The 17407-nt window shown below is 38.4% G+C and overlaps 2 protein-coding genes across 5 annotated transcripts in view; both read left to right on the top strand.

Moving 5' to 3' along the window:
- The window catches only part of LOC107753712 (solute carrier family 13 member 1-like), an 8326-nt gene extending 6226 nt beyond the window's left edge, over nucleotides 1-2100 (top strand). Inside the window, exons 14-15 of the mRNA XM_016569924.1 lie at nucleotides 949-1086; nucleotides 1208-2100. Of these exons, the coding sequence (XP_016425410.1) occupies nucleotides 949-1086; nucleotides 1208-1342 (273 nt within the window). The 3' untranslated portion in view covers nucleotides 1343-2100. The remainder of the gene's footprint in view (nucleotides 1-948; nucleotides 1087-1207) is intronic.
- A 2053-nt stretch (nucleotides 2101-4153) lies between these two features.
- Nucleotides 4154-17407, top strand: part of LOC107753627 (calcium-dependent secretion activator 2-like) — a 158460-nt gene continuing 145206 nt past the window's right edge. For all 4 annotated transcript variants that reach the window (XM_016569837.1, XM_016569836.1, XM_016569835.1 and 1 more), the window contains exon 1: nucleotides 4154-4722. In XM_016569837.1, coding sequence (XP_016425323.1) covers nucleotides 4417-4722 — 306 coding nt within the window. In that variant the 5' untranslated portion in view covers nucleotides 4154-4416. The remainder of the gene's footprint in view (nucleotides 4723-17407) is intronic.

Genomic DNA, 17407 nt, shown 5'->3' with positions numbered 1-17407 from the left:
ATTGGGACACCCCCTTCTAATGAACAGGTTTGAGACCTTTAGTAATGTCCATGAGTACAAATCTTAATGTTTAAGCATATAATAATATTCTAGGGAATTGTGTGCTTCTAATTTTATAGCAACAGTTTGGACAGGACCCTTTTCTATTCTAATATGACAATGCCTCTGTGTATAAGGCAAGGTTCAAAAAATGAAATGATTGATTCAGTCAGTGTGGAAGAACTTGACTAGTCTGCATTTGGTGTTTGGTGATGAGTTTTTGGCTCAGGGTCTGCATGTAAAGTCCCACCAGAGGTGTTCAGCTGGGATTAGGACTTGGCTTTCTGCAGACCAGACAAGTTCTTCCACACTGACTGAATCAATCATTTCTTTTTGAACCTTGCCTTATACACAGATGCATTGTCATGTTAGAATAGAAAAGGGTCCTGTCCAAACTGTTTTTATAAAATTAGAAGCACACAATTCCCTAGAATATCATTGCAACAAAGTTCGTAGAATGGGAAGGAGGCGGGAACTGGCGAACATTTAAACAAAACTATAATAATAAAATAAACAAACGCAAAATACCGCGACAGCCCCTCACGGACGACTGCCGCGCACAAACAGAACCAAAACACAAAATAAAGTCCAGGCCTGGTCTCTCTCGTCTTGCACTGTCGTCACTCCTCCTTTTATCCTTCCGGAGCTCCTCCGTGGGACTCGAGACCAGTGTGTGACACCGCGCAGGTGTCACTCATTATCATTCACTCCACCGGCCTCGCTCCGTTCCCACGGCTCTTGGCCCCGCCCCACTCGTCACAATCATTATATGCTTAAACATTAAGATTTGTTCTCAGGAAATTACTAAAGTAGTCAAACCTGTTCATTAGAAGGGGGTGTCCCAATGTGAAGAATATTACTTTTACGTCATTTTTTTGGAATGTTCTCGTCACAAATGATCTTTATTAGGCTGAGGCAATTGGAGTCAACCCTCTGTACATGCTGATTCCTACGGCCCTATGTGTGTCCTTTTCATTCCTGCTTCCGGTTTCTAATCCTCCTAATGCCATTGTCTTCACATATGGTCATCTGACAAGCATGGACATGGTGAGTCCCTACGATTTTGTTCCTTTGAAAGTAATTTCACATGTACATTTCATAAAATGTCAATGGTAAATCTTATATTGTAGAGTAACTGAGCTTTGTATGGTTTTCCTTGTCACTATAGGTGAAGGCAGGTCTGGGCGTAAATGTTATAGGTGTTCTTACAGTCTTATTAGCTCTTACTACATGGGGAACACCTCTGCTTAACCTGGACACCTACCCAGACTGGGCACCGATTGTAAACGGCACTGGAGTATGACCATCTCTGTGAATATTTTACAAATGTGGACATTTAGTTTTCAATTTACATGGGACCCCTTGACATTGGCTGAATTGTTGACAGTGCAAAGCCCACAATCCAAATGTATTACTTATTTGGATCACTTGGGCAGGATTGTATGACCAGCTTCGATTAGGCAATACAACAGACTTAAAGCTTTGGGTTCCATGAGATGTTCGGTTTGAACGTCATTGTTTATATGTTTTTGTATTTTAAGCATTTTAATAATCTTTGTCATCAATGGCTCAAGTCCATGATTCCTTTTACCATTTACTTTTTTTTTGAGGGGTTCAAAGAGACTAGTAAAAGCTGTTAAAAACATGTTTGGTGTACAATTCAACTGCAATTTTTATACAAAATGTATTATATTAAAGATATTTCTTTAGCTTTAAGCAGAGTTTGCATGACAGGTTTAGTCCCGTCAGCTAACATGGCACTTAATGTTTTATAGAGTTGTATATTTTTGTTATATGCTAGCCTGTACATATATACAGATAAGTGAACTATGAGTAGAATGTCGAAATTCCTAAAGAGTAAAGAGTAATCTAAAGAGTAAATAACAGACAAAATTTTCAAGAAAGTACACATTCTCACTTTCAACATTAGGCACAAACTCTCACATAACAGTGGCTAGAAAATAATAGCTATTGGTTTTAGGTGAGTTACTCAGCTGTTTGATTTCTTGCAAAAAGTGAGCATTTCTAGCCAGTGCTCCTATTGAGCTTCAAAGGCATCAGTCAGAGAATTAGATCGTTTAACAGGTTTTTGGTTCAAATAGCAAGGATAAATTTTGTTTTTAACTTTACAATGTTTTTGTTTGTTTCAATACCATTTTAAAATTCACTCTTACAGAATTTTGTATTTTGAATGGAAACTCAATGTCAAATTTGGTTGACATCCATTGTTCATACTGTATGTGCTTAATGTAAAATGTTTCTTGTTACGACTAAAACTGTGAGACGGTTACTTTCTGTCTTGTGTGTTTCACTACTTTGGCAAGAAAAAAAAACATTTAAATAAATATCTGGAACCATTTTGTCACGGCTGTGTCAGGAGGAAGGCGAAGGAGACAGCTGGTGCAAACCAAACTTTCAGTTTAATAATAAAAAGACAGAAGGACAATCGGAAACACAACGTAGAATAACTGTGACCGGACAACCAAAGCCTGAACAGACTGGGGCTTAAATACAAGACAAACGAGGGTAATAAACTAGGTGATACAGGTAAACTAATAATTAAACAATGAGCAAAGGAACTAATGAAGTAAGGAACATGACCAAATAAGGAAAAACAATGAAAACTAAGACAAAACAAACTGAACATGTGACACATTTACAGTCATCATGTTTTAGTGGGAATTCATACTGATTTTAATAAACAATGCGTTGCAATCCATCAGTGTTAATTGAACTGTGCACTGAGTGGATTGTCTCATGTCTAATTACTGAATCTCAAAATTGAATGTTTTGACAAATCTAGTCTGTGTGGCAGACTTATCAAAGAGATTCAAGAGGCAGATTAACTTTGATGAAATGAGGTTACAGAGAAAAATTGTCATCTATTTCTGTACATAAGCGGTGGCTGTTTAGCGATAAGTAATGCACCTACACAGAAAAATGGCTCTGAAAGTATATCTGTCCTAATAATACTTCTTTCACATTTAATTAGGGCGAAAGATCGCAAAACAAAATGGTATAATAATTAAAAACCATGAGACTTTAAAGCTGATGTAAAACAAAAGAGGAGGCTCTAATGTGCCATTTGAATGGGCTTGGGCTAATATTTGTTCTCAGAGTGAGGCAGTGATGAGAACTAATTCTGTAAACCACCCACGTTATGAAAATTCATGCTCTGATCCTGCAGCCATTGTGATTCAAGGTCACCGTTCAGTTGTGTCTGAGGTAATGACAGGCTGTCTGAAGGGTCTAACCTGATTATGTATTATTTAATACTTCTATACTTAATGATTGTACAAGGACTGATGAGTTTAACAATCAGGCAATAGCTTTTCTGCAAGCCTTATTGTGAGTCACTGCAGTCATTCTCCCTGGTTGCACAGGTCAGCAAGCTGAATATGAACAGTGGTTTGCTTTTACAGATAGTTTTCTGTTGTTCGGAAGAGCATTTCGACAAAAATGGTTGATAATTCTCATTTTGCTCTCAGATTTTAATTGGAGTACATGATTTTGGTTTGGTGGTTGCATACTCCGTGGTCTGAAGGTTACATTTTTTAATTTCCATTTCATATTTAATTATCTGTGACTGAAAACGAGTCTGTGAGGGATAAACAGCTTGTAATGGATTGTAATGTTTTGTACTTTGCTGTTCATCATTCAGTTGATGGGATATTTAAAAACAGACTGTACATTTAACACTCATTTGTAGGAATATGTCTGATAATGGTTTAATATTTCTTATCTTTGCACAGCCAGAACTTTTTTTGTGCATTATACACTAACTCAGCATCTGTATTTTATATATACACATAAAAATATACTTTTCCGCCAAGTATATATTAGAAATCGCCATTTCTAGTTTTTATCTTTTCTATCTATACACTGCCTGCCAAGAGACTGGGGTATAAAATTGTCTTGTGAACCTGTTTGTCTATGTGGCATTGGATAATAAAAATGAATAGGTGCAGTGTTGAATGTATTAATGCTTGACCAATTAATAGTGGTGTAAATTTAACACGAAAACAATAGTTTGCACGTTGCATCGGTATCTACAGACTGCACCTTTAAGAAGTGAACCTCCCACGTGTTGCATGTTGTCCATGCCACAGGTTGCCTACCTGTCTCGCAGAACTGTCCACTAACCTCCTGGCTCACGCTCTTTTCACAAGAGAGAAATAAAGAATGTTGCTCAATCCAACCTTCTCCGAATCGCTCTCGGATTGACTCCGCCCTCAAAAGTCTCGCGACTGACACATTTGACATTCTCTCAGAAAAAAAAAAAAAACTCCGCTTTTGTGGTCGAGGTCGTCAGAAACCTCTCGGGTTTCCTCGCTTTTCCCAGAGCTGCGAGGAGTTGTCGCCTCTCGAGTGTCGACTATGCTGGACCCGTCCTCCAGCGATGAATCTGAGGGCGAACTACCACCTGAGGACGAACCGCCCGTTAAAACCGGGAAACCTGTTAAAAAGAGTCCCAAACCTGAAAAGACGTCGGACGCACCGCGAACCCAAACCAAGGAACCGGTACCTTCTCCCGCAGATGCGGACAAAACCGAGCAGGAGAGACTTAAGAAAGAAGAAGCGGAGAGGAGAATTAAACTACAAATTTATGTGTTTGTGTTGAGATGTATCGCGTATCCGTTTAACTCCAAACAGCCGACAGATATGGCTCGCCGTCAGCAGAAGGTGAGTGACCGTTAAACCACTGTTTGGAATATTTCGCGCTTTAAATTAAAGCGCGCGTGCCGATCTCACCTCAATCCATTGAAACCGCCGCTGCCAAAAACCTGTTCACTGAGGCAAATTTTTGTCTTTTACACCCAACGCATCGGTCAGGGGCTCAGTGTTTGGGTTCAGTAGTTGCAAAGAGTACTTTTACAGGCTTTAAAGAAGATTTGTAAGACTGTCAACTGCAAATTCTTGGGCATCCCACTTTTAAATGTTTGTTTACTGTGATCATACAGTAGCCTACCTGTGTTACCTATCCACTATTTGAAGCTACAAGCTAAATTATTTATGTATTGATAAAATAGTGCAAGGAAAGGTTAGCAATGGTATCACACTTAATTTTTTAGTTATGAAATTATAAAATGTTTTGTTTTTGTTTTGCAAGAGAGACAATTTCTAACATCAAATCGTTTAAGACATATAACATCTAATTGTTTTATATATAAAGGCTGCAATATGCATGCAATCTATAGTGCCTGCATGTAACAAACACATTCAAGCGATTCCTAACAGCATAAATAACATAGCATACAAATATGTGAATTATTTATGATGTGAGAAAAATCTATTAAAATAGCTTTTCTCAATGCAGTTCTTCAGATACAAATGTGCAACACTGTGCTCCATGCCAGAAAAGGATATTAAAATGACCAGCAGGATGTAGTGTGACCAAGAAAATAAAACAAAACAAAACATGTTATTGGTTTATGACATCCCTTCATATTTAACCTTGCTGTCATATTATATGTATCATGTGTTTAAAATGTGTACAAAATGGTTTTGTTGCCCTTAGTGGAACATCACTGTAAATATACAAAAATATTATTTTTATTATTTGCCTACCACACTGGTAGAACTCTTTGGACAACCTCTAGGCACCCATTTGAAAGGGCAGTTCCCTGAAGAACTTGCAACTTCATGCAAGAACTGTAGATTGTCAACAATTCCCTTAGTAACCCCATCAGAAGGAAAAGGCTTTGAAGCACTTGAAACATATTTTGAACTTCTATGAGTACACAATATTTGAGGCACCTTCAGAAGGGTGCCTAGAGGCTCTCAAATGGGTTCTGCCAGTGTGGCAGACTGAGGAACCCCAAATGCTGCCTCGAGTCTTCTTTTAATTTTTATGGTAAATGTTGCACCATGTTGCCTCAGGGTAATAAAGCACTTGTCTTCACTTCACAAGTTCTTGCAGATGAGATGGATAATATTAAAGGGATGACTTAGGGAAAAATGTTCTTGGTTACACTGCCTCATGGTCATTATAATATCTTTTTTTTTTTTTTGCCATGGTACATTATGTGGAGGAATAGTTCACCAGGATAAAAATGGTCATCATTTGATCACCCTCCTTGTTCCTAACCCACAAGTGCTTTTGTTCATCTTTGGAATGCAAATGAAAATATTTTGAATATTCTGACCACTAATTGAAAGTCTAGATAATCTACATTTTCAAGCTTTCAATTTGGGGCTTTTAAATGTGAAGGTGTGTAATTGGTAATAGAATTTACATTTTTGGGTGAACTATCCCTTTTAAGTAAATATGAGAACAAGAACTTAAATGGTTAAACAGCAGCTTTGCTGTGAAATTATTTCTCTCCTCTTGCTATAAATGTAGAATCACTTATGAGAACAGGCACATATGCTATTTTTTACCAGCACACACCCACTACCTCTAACATATACTGCTTTTGGAATCGACCTATTGAGTGATTTTAGTTTCTGTTTCTGCCTAATGCATGTAATCATACTTCTAAAGCTGGAAATATCCTCAAAGCAATTGTTTAAAAAAGGACTGATAATAACCCGTTATCAACTTTGCACCTGTGGGACATGTAAATTGCATTCCAATTCCAGGTGCTAATCTTAACTTTATTTTTGCTCTAGGAAAGCTTGTGAAATACTTCAGAATTGTAATTTTACCCCTAGACTGATAAACAACAGGTGGCAAATGAGAAAAGAAAAGCTTTTCCTCAAAATTATCATGTGTTAATGGCGATTTGTTAAGGAGAAATGTATATGAGAAAGCTGTCTGTAAGCGTTCTCATTCAGACATAGGAAATTATGTCATAACGATGCTATTTGGCTAAAGGCACAATATGTGACTATCCTGAAAGGCAGCAGAAAGGTAAAAAGTGTGTTTCGAATAGGCCTACTTTTAGGAGCCGGGCCCTACAAAAACAAATTGGCACTGGAAAAACATCTACAATATAACAAAATTGTGCATCAAAAAGACAAAATCTGAAAACAGACGAATTTGAATGGCAAACAATCAAGAAAGTTGATTTTTGGCATTTACCAGCAGTGTTTCTTGGGGTCATGATAACAAGTCAAACCTTGGCCCCTTAGTGGCTGTATTCATAAAGGCACTTTAGTTATTCCAGTTTGTTGACTTGCCATGGATCCTGGTATGGTGGTCTACACTACTATTATTATCTTTTTCTTTGCTTTTTATTTCATAAACTAGCTACACTTGTGTGGATTTCAAGTGCAATGTGTGTTACAAAAATACCACCCTGTCAGTTTAGTTTACTTGAATTCTAATCACATTAAACAAATGCACACTGTAGACAGAAATAGGAAAAGAAGAATTCCTGGAGATCTGCTGATTTGTACATGCTTATTTCTTTACATTACATTTTAGAATCTTTACAAGTTCCACAAATTTGAGTCTAAATGGTCCTCCAAGTCATATAGTGCAAAAGCAGAAGAAAGCTGAGTTATATGCGTCCAATAAGACCCCATGACCTCCATTTAATTTAGAATTATGGCCTATTGTTCAATCAAAATGCTTAAGGGCACAACCATGGTCTCGCCATAAAAGTTGGACGACACAAGTATCACCCCTAATTACACATAAAACCGAGAAGAAATACATCTACCTTTAGTCTTGGTTGACTAAATATTCTCAGTTGGAGGCGATCTTGAGAGTAGCTAGGGGTAGATTATTGATTTTTCTGTCATGGCTCATAGAAATATCTTTGCTGCCTAAATGAGAAGGTAACCTTCCCAGATCTGATCAGGTGATATTCAAGTATTCCTTGAGGCACTCTTTTCCTCCTGGATATGATGCAGGTAGTGAGAGGACTCCTTTACTGCACTGCATGTAATCGGCCAGCCTTCACTTTTGATATGCCACTCCACATGATAGAAGTCAGTCAGTGTAAGTATGCTGCCGGTTACCCTTTTACAGTCACTAGGGACACATACACACATCTTCTGTCTTTTGAGCTGTCCAAAGTGTCTGAATGACTTTGTACAAGATCTTACGTGTGTTCTTATGCCGCTTTGAACTTGAAGGCATTGTTATGCATAATCGCAGATACACTGTCAAAGTAACACAATGCCTTTTAGAGTCTGTGCTATCAAAAGGTATCTGATCATGAACGGTCATGCACTAGCATTGTAGTTTTGCCCTTTTTGCATTTAACCTTCTCCTTTGTTATGACTTCTCTTACAGTGTTTTTCTTTCTTATTTACAGTCTTCATGAAAAGTAGCTTTGGGCACAAGGAATCCGACATTTATGTGTTTTTCCCAAAGCCACCATGCTGTCAACCCACTTTTGTGTTATTCAAGTGCATTGCAGAACTTTTATTTGGAGCACATGCTGTTAGACTAAAATTCAGTGCAAACGAACAATGGATTTGAATGTGGGCATCTTGAATGTGTTGTGAAGCTTCATTTGGATTAAAACATGCAAAATTATACCACATACAGTTTAAATGAATGCTTTGATCCTGAATTGGCTAGTGTACTAACTAGTATTGGAGCATTTTTTGCATTTTGGGACAAAGTGATTGTTATAACTATTTATATAGTCATATCGTATATTCCAGCACTATTTTTTAGTGAGACAAGACATACGGGAAAGGGGAAAAACACTTCTTAAATGCATTTGTTTACATTTTGTTTTATGGGAAAAAAGCCATAAGTTTTTGTACAGACATGTGGGCGGATGGAAATTTCAGTTTAACAGAATAAAGAGTGTAATACTTGTTTAAAGAAATTAAATAATACCTGTTTTTCACTGAAAAATTGCACTCTTTGATCCTGAATTGGCTAGTGTACTAACTAGTATTGGAGCATTTTTTGCATTTTGGGACAAAGTGATTGTTATAACTATTTATATAGTCATATCGTATATTCCAGCACTATTTTTTAGTGAGACAAGACATATGGGAAAGGGGAAAATCACTTCTTAAATGCATTTGTTTACATTTTGTTTTATGGGGAAAAAGCCATAAGTTTTTGTACAGACATGTGGGCGGATGGAAATTTCAGTTTAACAGAATAAAGAGTGTAGTACTTGTTTAAAGAAATGAAATAATACCTGTTTTTCACTGAAAAATTGCACTCTGAGCTGTTTCACAGCAACAAAAAGTGTCCACATTGTTTAGTGATGATTACATGCTCCAGATATCAGGCTCAGCCAACATAAATTTGAGACAAGTGTAGCAAAAATGCAGCTATATTATGCATGATTTCTGCCACAGCATTTTTTGCTCTAAAACCTTTAGGGACCTGAGTGCGCACATAAAGCTTCTAGTCTATTTAATGTGTATGATGCACATTTCAGTTCATTGCTGTGGAATTCTGTCACGTGTTTTTTTTTTTTTTTCCCCCATGACTGACGTGAGCCATTTATTCACTGCACCCTGGCGTCAGTAGATACTCTCCATAAGTTGCTGCAGTCTGTTCCCTTTATTTGTATGTAATCCAGATCGCACTCATTATTTGAATGTCATGGCCTTATATGTTGTTATTGCCACTGGCTAGTTCTGTAACCTGAAATATGGAAGGTGTAATAAAGGTGCCAAGATGTGCTTCACCTGTGAATAAAACAGATGTCCCTGTAGGCATTATCGCACATTACTGTCTCATGGCAAAAATACGCTGTCATTAAATTTCTATTTGAAAGGTAATTAGAATTCAAATTTAATGGAGAGGTGAACGTAATCTGTTGCTAATCAGATTTGTTTACTCGTTCTTAATGGATTACTCACACGACAGAGTCAGAGAACCAGAAAGCCCCTAATGCACCTGTTCACGTCGTTGTTAGTATGTTTCAAGGATCTCCCAGTGATATGCCAATGTGGGAAATGTTTCATATTAAACTGTTGTGTAGTATTTCTCCTCGACGATAAACTGAATTATGTAGTCAGAATTGTAATGCTACAACATGTTCAATTGTAACAACACATTATCATAAAGAAAAACAAACATCCTTGTGTTTCTGTTGTTACAGTTTTGCAGACTTGAGCGATGTGGTAACTACTTATGTGATAGATCCACTATATAGTGGAGCGTCTACTGTTACAAACTGCATTCAGCTATGTCATATTTGGGAGTTTTTGTGCCCACTACTCAGTTTAAGCTGCAAGCATTTCTTTAAGGTAAAGATCTGGGATTTGATATTCCCATTGCGTAACTCTCTTTGATCCATTCCTTTATGGATTTGATTGAGTGTTTTGAGCCATTGTACTGTATTGTTGCAGTCCATACGGTTCAGCTTCAGCCCTTTGAAAGATGCCCTCACATTCTCCTAAAGTAATGTGAAATTCATAGTTGAATCTTTGACATGCTGGCCAGATTCTGAGCCAGACTTCTTTTTTTTTTCTTTTGATTTTGGGGTAAAAAAAAATCACTCATGTTCTTGACAGGTTTCGTGAGATTCACCTAGTCTTATTCATTCATCTGCTTGCCAGTATATGACTGAACACTGCATAGCTAGAAGCAAGATGAACACACAGTGAGGAGAGAGATTATATTGGTTATATCAAAATCAAATATGAAAGCTGTTTAAATTCCAATTCAGTTGTTACATTTTAATTGAGGTAGCAAACAGGATGCAGAATAGAAATAGAATTTAAATGGAAGTAGACTTAAAATAAAGAAAGGAAATCATGTAACTTTTTTAAATAGAAAAGCACAGTATAAGACAAATAAGAAAATTTTAATGTTTGCATGACAAAGACTTTAAATGGTTTTAAAAAACCTGAAAGTTTTAAGTTTTATAGACCTTATGGAAAGATGGATTAATTGGTTGATGAAATGAATATGTAGTTTATAGATGTCATCTTATTTAAAGATACTGTATGTAATTTTTTGACTTATTTAAGCATAAAAATACGTCTGTTAATATCTGTTTTTGTTTTTGGTCTGTGCGATTCTGCCCACTGCCAGTTTACCCAATAGTATTTCGACACCCAGAGTTGCCACTTGGTGGAAAACAGAGCTTATTGCAGCCATGGAAGCCAGCAAAAACAAGGTCGCAGATTCTACCCGACCTAAAATGCTTTGGCATCCATCTAAAACGTTTTATGACCAGAGGAATATTAAAACGTGGATAAATCGACTCTACAACTTACAGTGTGTAAGGCTTGTCGCCTTCCATTGTCAATAGCGCTCATTCCTCTTGCGTGTCCTCAATTTGGCAACCCGTGGGAGTGTTGAGTCTTGAGAAGGAGGGGCGGGAGAAACAATATTTTGAATTTGGACTGCAGTAGCCTACCCATTTCAACCACTAGCTGTCAATATTACATACTGCACCTTTAATAAATTCTGTGTGGCAGTGTGGAAGAATACGCCATTTTCCAGAAGGAATTACTTTGAATTTTGTTGAATTATCATTCAGTAAATTTCTCATCTTGCCATTCCAGTTCATATTCCACTTCAGTTTCCTCTGAGGCATGGCCAGTTCAATTCAGATTCAACTAATCAACTGAAAGGGAGCCAATTCTTCATTTTTGAATTTTGCTCAACCCTGCCATTGTGTAGAAAGTAAACAAGAAGGAACTCTGGATAGATTTTTAGGGTGGTGCTGATTCTGAACAAACATAGATTAGTAATATGTTGTCTATTCCAGCTTGTAAATTGAAAATATTTAGTCGAGAAACCTTGATGTTTTTTGATCCAAAGCATTTTGTTGCATCATCAAGTTTGATTTATGTAGGTACAAGTATAAATACAGGAATGGCTACTCGTACAGTATGTTTGGACTCTGCTAATATGAGTAGGAGTGTCTGCTGAATAACTAAATCTAAATGTGAATATCTGCCCACTGGGAGACTAATCTCTGTTTGTGAGCCAGATTCCCTGCAGATGAGAGCTAGCTTCTGTCCTCGCAAATTGTTTGCTTTCCTTTGCGTTACTCTCTGACTGTCAAGTGGGCTGAGGCTTTTCTCTCTAGCTGTCTCCCTGCATTTGGAATGGCTACTCGTACAGTATGTTTGGATACTGCTAATATGAGTAGGAGTGTCTGCTGAATAACTAAATCTAAATGTGAATATCTGCCCACAGGGAGACTAATCTCTGTTTATGAGCCAGATTCCCTGCAGATGAGAGCTAGCTTCTGTCCTCGCAAATTGTTTGCTTTCCTTTGCGTTACTCTCTGACTGTCAAGTGGGCTGAGGCTTTTCTCTCTAGCTGTCTCACTGCATTTCTTTCATACCTTTTTCTCTCTGCATCCCTCCCTCTTTGTTTTTTTCAGTCTCTTTTCACCTTCATTTTTTCATCTGTTCATTGTTTCTCAGTTTTCTTAAGAGAAGCCCCATATGTTTGCGCTCATGCGCTCACTATTATGATAGCTTATCCATTTCTTGATGGCGAACAGCAGCCTGGAAATCACACTGATGGATACCCCACTCATTCCTCCACATATGTCTAATCCCTTGGCACATTCTTGTGCATAGTTTTTTTGGCCTGTTTTCCTCTTCTGAATAGCTGTGTGATTTAGTTTATGTAAGCAGACTTGCCTCTGTTTCTCCACAGGAGATGAGTCCTTGACTCTGGCGGGGGAGGATCACATTACACAAAACTGAAATTGCACGTCAAAATAACACATTGTCAATATTTTTTGAGACCCCCCAAAATTTCACAAATCCCGTTTTCAGGGGAGCCCATGTCTTATTAAGGGGAGCCGAGCTCCCCCTAGCTCCCCCGTAGTTCGCACCCTGTTTTCACTACTGATATAATAAACCGTGCTTGCAGTAGATCCTTTCGTGTGAAATTGGGAATGACACTTTATATAAGCGATCATTCTGACTTTCATGCCTTATCCGTCAGCTTGCACTATACTCTGATTCAGTTTTGTGTGTTACAGTACATGTTTTAAACTGTTCTTTTATGAGTGGTTGTGCCAATAGGCAGATGCTTATTCACTTGCATGTGAGCTTGTTTTTTTTAGACTACAACTTTAAAATTTTAGAAATTGTCAATTGTTTTTTCAATTACTGGTTAAAATTATTCAAAAGAATGCATTTTTTCTTTTTGCCCTCCATTTCAATTCTTGTGCATGCACATATTCACAATTTGATCATCCCAAAATGGCCAATATCAGTAAAATCAGTATTTAGTTGGTTTACTGTTTAAATGAGTACTCTCAGTCTCCGGTTTCCAGCTATTTGTGAGACCACTGAAATAAATATCAATTTAAGTATTGAAGTATCTTCTTCTTGTTCCGCCTTCACACCCAATACAGATTTATTTGGTCATTGTAGTGAAATGAAGTGGAGAGCCTTGAGTCTCTTGAGCTCAGATGAAGTAAAGAGCTAGAAAATCAAGGCTTCAGAGAGGGATTGAGATATTTGAGAACAGTGCAGATCAGGAGATTGAGGGGTTGACACGGCCACTTTGAAGAGTGACAAAAGGTTGAGAGCATGAGGAGGAAGAAGGGCTTGTCAAGGGACTTGGGTCAAAAGCATAATTGCAAGCTCCTTATCTGGGTAACTGTTCTCGCACTTGCCAGCATTTTGCCCGAGGACGCCCCCGGAAGCTCCCTCTTCCCTCCTGCATCACGCTTTGCGTGACTCAGAATAGTACCAGAATGGGGACTGAAAACGGAAAACGAGGAGGAGTGAAGAGATTGAGGAAGCGGATGCTGTTGAATGAGAGGAGGTGAAAGTGAGCAATCGGCCATAAAGGACATCTGTATGCAGATAAATGCGCCTCAGTCACCACCTACGTACCCTTCAGAGACAGCATGCCAATATATCACTTCAACGAGGGACAATCTCTGTTGCCGAGATGCTGGAAACCAATAAGCAGAAATTTGAATGCGGTCCACTCTGAAAAGGAATAGTGTACCCAGCTACAATGAGTCCCGCTGGATTGCCTAGACATAAACAAATTAAATGTACTGTTTGATTGCAACAAAAACAAGACAGGGTAGAAGTCTGGTTTGTTGTCTTAAGCTGTGCACACACTGTAGGATTTTGGCCATGATTTGGCCGTCTGAGACAAATTTCTTAAATCCTAAAAGATTCCTTCAATCCTAGACTAAAATCTTTTGTCTTTGTTAGTTTGACATGTTCTCCGACAGCTGATTGATGACCGTTGTGATCAAATTTGACCTCTGACGAAGTTCTGGCAGTGTCAGAAGATTTAGCGCAAAGTCCTGCGGTGTGACTTCTCCTATGACAAACGTCAAATTGTCTTCGTTTTTTTTAAAGTTTAGACATAATGCTATATTTTTTCTAATCTCCATAAACTCCGGCGCTCCCGTCCCCCGCTCATGGAATTCCTATGACATGTTGTCTTTGCTATAATAAACACCAGTTGCGCTGACATTAATGACATCTGAGATCCCACAGTGTGACATGATCATCATGTTCGTACAGTCTGACAAGCAACAATCGTAAAGGACTATTATAAATCGTGCAGTGTGCATCCAGCTTTAAGGTCCCATCCCATGTTTTGCTGTCCACTGGAACTGTTGGCAGAACTATCGACATCCAGGTACACAACATATTTTACAGGCTTTACATCTGTTTCTTGCTACCTTTTGTTTTTGCTTAAGTCAGATTGCACCTTTAGAATCATCAATCAAAGAAGAAAGGCCAGAATCAACCAGTTTTCTTCTCCACCCATTTGTGTAAAAAGGTACCAGGATAACAAAAACGTAAACACGTGTCAAGCTTTCTGATGGTTTGTATCTGAGTCTCATAGTGTTATTCAAGGTGACTCCATCACATCTGTCCAGCAGACAAGCACAGAACCTTCAGAACACCTTGTTCGCTACCCTCAACAAGTTATGACACATTCTCTATAACTTTGTTTAACTACCACCATGAGTGCCATCTATTATTGCCTTGTTTATCTAAAAGTGCACTTTTCCTTGTTTTAAATCTAGCCAAAAAGCCATGTGTTGACTGTGAAACAGTAGACTTTAATTATATGCATTTATGGTGGTAATTATTACATTTCCGTGTCAATCCATGTTAATTTTTACCGCGAATAATGCGCTGTCATTTTAATTCAGCGCGTGTCAGCACAGCAGAAATAGACTCCGTGTGGAAACGATCGCAGACGCACCGCTCCTGGAGGGCACTGCTGGACCGCAATCGCGTGCAGTGTGAACGCTCTGATCAGTTAACATGGGCGTGGAAAAAATACGCACCACAGACGGAGTGTGTGAACCTGGCGTTACGTTTGTATGCCCGCCCGGTCTGTTCTGTTCTCGTGCTCCATTTAGGCGCACTGCATTCTGATTGGTTCGGATAGCATACTGCGGGAGGTCGGGGGCGCGGAAAATCGTGGTATAAAGCGATTTAGAAATCGCGCAAGTTCAAATCGAGATTTTATGACGATTTCGATTAATTGCACAGCCCTATTCTCAAAGCAATGTGAGGGTTCTGAAATAAGCAGGAACAGCTGAAAACATGGTGTGGGCGTGTAAACGTAATACACCACATAGCATGCAGCTCTTTATCAGTGGTGAGCAGAGAGCAGCTTCAGGGCAACGCGAGTCGTGACAGACCTGTAGGACAGCAAGATGCACCGTGGTACCTCTACCCTGCTGTTACCCACAGCGCCTTCGCTGTGAGTTCCCGTGGGAAAGGACCAGCGAGATCCAAACATGACACAAGGAATCAGTGTTTTTGCCTTAGCAGATGGTGGAACACAATAGGAAGGGACAAACACTTTGCATGAAGACTAGACCTTACCTAAAAAAGTAAACTTCAGTTTCAGATAGATAAAATTGGTTTGACTTAGTGGCAGACGTATTGACAGTGTTTGGATTTCTGGGGGAGTTTTCAAGCAAGCTTCAGTGCCAGTCTGTCATCACAACATCTCCTGTCCACATCTATGTGCACTGTCAGTCTGTTTGTCAGGATAATTTGATGTGACATGACATGACAACTTGTGAACTACAGGTAGTACAGTATATACCAACTTAATAATTACTCGTGGTGCTGCTTTTGGTACTTTTTTTCGTGGTTATCCACCCACTACATTCTACCGGTCGAGCTATTTTCAGTCAGGCATTTGTGTGGGCTCCTATCAGTTGAGGCTAGTTCTTATTGCTGGCCTGGAGAGCTATTCTGTTTCATGTAGTGTCTCCATCAACTGCAACCTAATTGTGCCACTACTTAGAAACCCTCTCATCTTTGAAAGAATAGCCATGGGGGGATTTTTTCTTTTTTTTCTTTTATTTTCCATCTTCAATATCATTCAGCCCGTCCCTCGTCTCATCTGAATGTCTGATCTTTGTCTTTGTTCCCTGCTGTCTCTTTTTCTCTGTAAATGTCTTCAACTTTCTCTTCGCAAGTCACTCCCACCTATTCTTCTGAGTTCTGTCCTACTTGATTTATGTAAAGTCAGTATGAAATCAGATTTGACACTGTTTACTTTTTCCTAGTCTTTGAGCATATTATTTTAAAGGAAAACATCTTTGTAATGTTTTATCACAGTACTTCACTTCTGACAAAACTTTACTTCTGCCATGTTGGCTACAAAGGCTATTGGTTAATGTTAAATAATGGAGTTAATTAAGCCTTACTGGAATCTTGCTAATAGTTTTTATAGTTAATGGTGTGTTTAAAAACTTGTTAGCATGGAAGTAATAGCAAAAAGTGGATTGAAAAAAATTGTCAGTGTTTCCATTGAGACACTTTCAAGAGTGAACTTGACTTTCAATCTCCACTTCTTTGTCAGAAAGCCTTTTCAAAAGTGGCTCAGGGTCGCATTTCAGGAGGAGAGTAGTCTTCTACAATCAACTATAAACTTTGTAGAAGGATCTGGAACCTCTTTTTCATGGGCCAATCATTCCCGTTAGATAAAATGTTCTTCCCAGTATTTATTTTTTCTTGTTGAATCTCGTTTCACTTCGAAATACATCACATTCCAGAAGTTAAATGGGTTTAGAATGCTGTTTTATGTTGGCTTTAATCACAGACAGGTACCAAATGAAGACCTCCATCAAAAGGGATAGTTCATCCAAAAATGAAAATTACCCCATGATTTACTCACCCTCAAACCATCCTAGGTGTATATGACTTTATTCTTTCAGACGAATACAATCTGAGTTAGGGCTGTGCAATTAATCGAAAAACGGTTTAGATTTCTATTTTAGACTCCAGCGATTATGAATATACAATAATCACGATAAAACGATTATTGCGCCCCATTCCGCCCCCTTTTCCAGCACTGCGCTTTCGTTCCTCTGTAAAAGCCCAATTTCACGTGCAAATCAGTAAAATCATATAACGTGACTTTTGCAAAATGGGACGTGCTTGATTTATAGAAGTATATTTATTCATGTTTTTAAAAGCGTGAAAGAGAACTTGCGCTGCTCCTCAGGAAGATATATGCACTCAGAGACGGAACAGAACACGGACATGTAAAGTCATCTTTTAGCTCAAG

The sequence above is a fragment of the Sinocyclocheilus rhinocerous genome, unplaced genomic scaffold (genome assembly GCF_001515625.1).
Source record: "Sinocyclocheilus rhinocerous isolate Xijiao unplaced genomic scaffold, SAMN03320098_v1.1 scaffold200, whole genome shotgun sequence".
In the NCBI taxonomy this organism is placed as follows: Eukaryota; Metazoa; Chordata; class Actinopteri; order Cypriniformes; family Cyprinidae; genus Sinocyclocheilus; species Sinocyclocheilus rhinocerous.
Note: the sequence above shows the minus strand (reverse complement) of the source record. Positions and strands in the feature narration are given on the sequence as shown.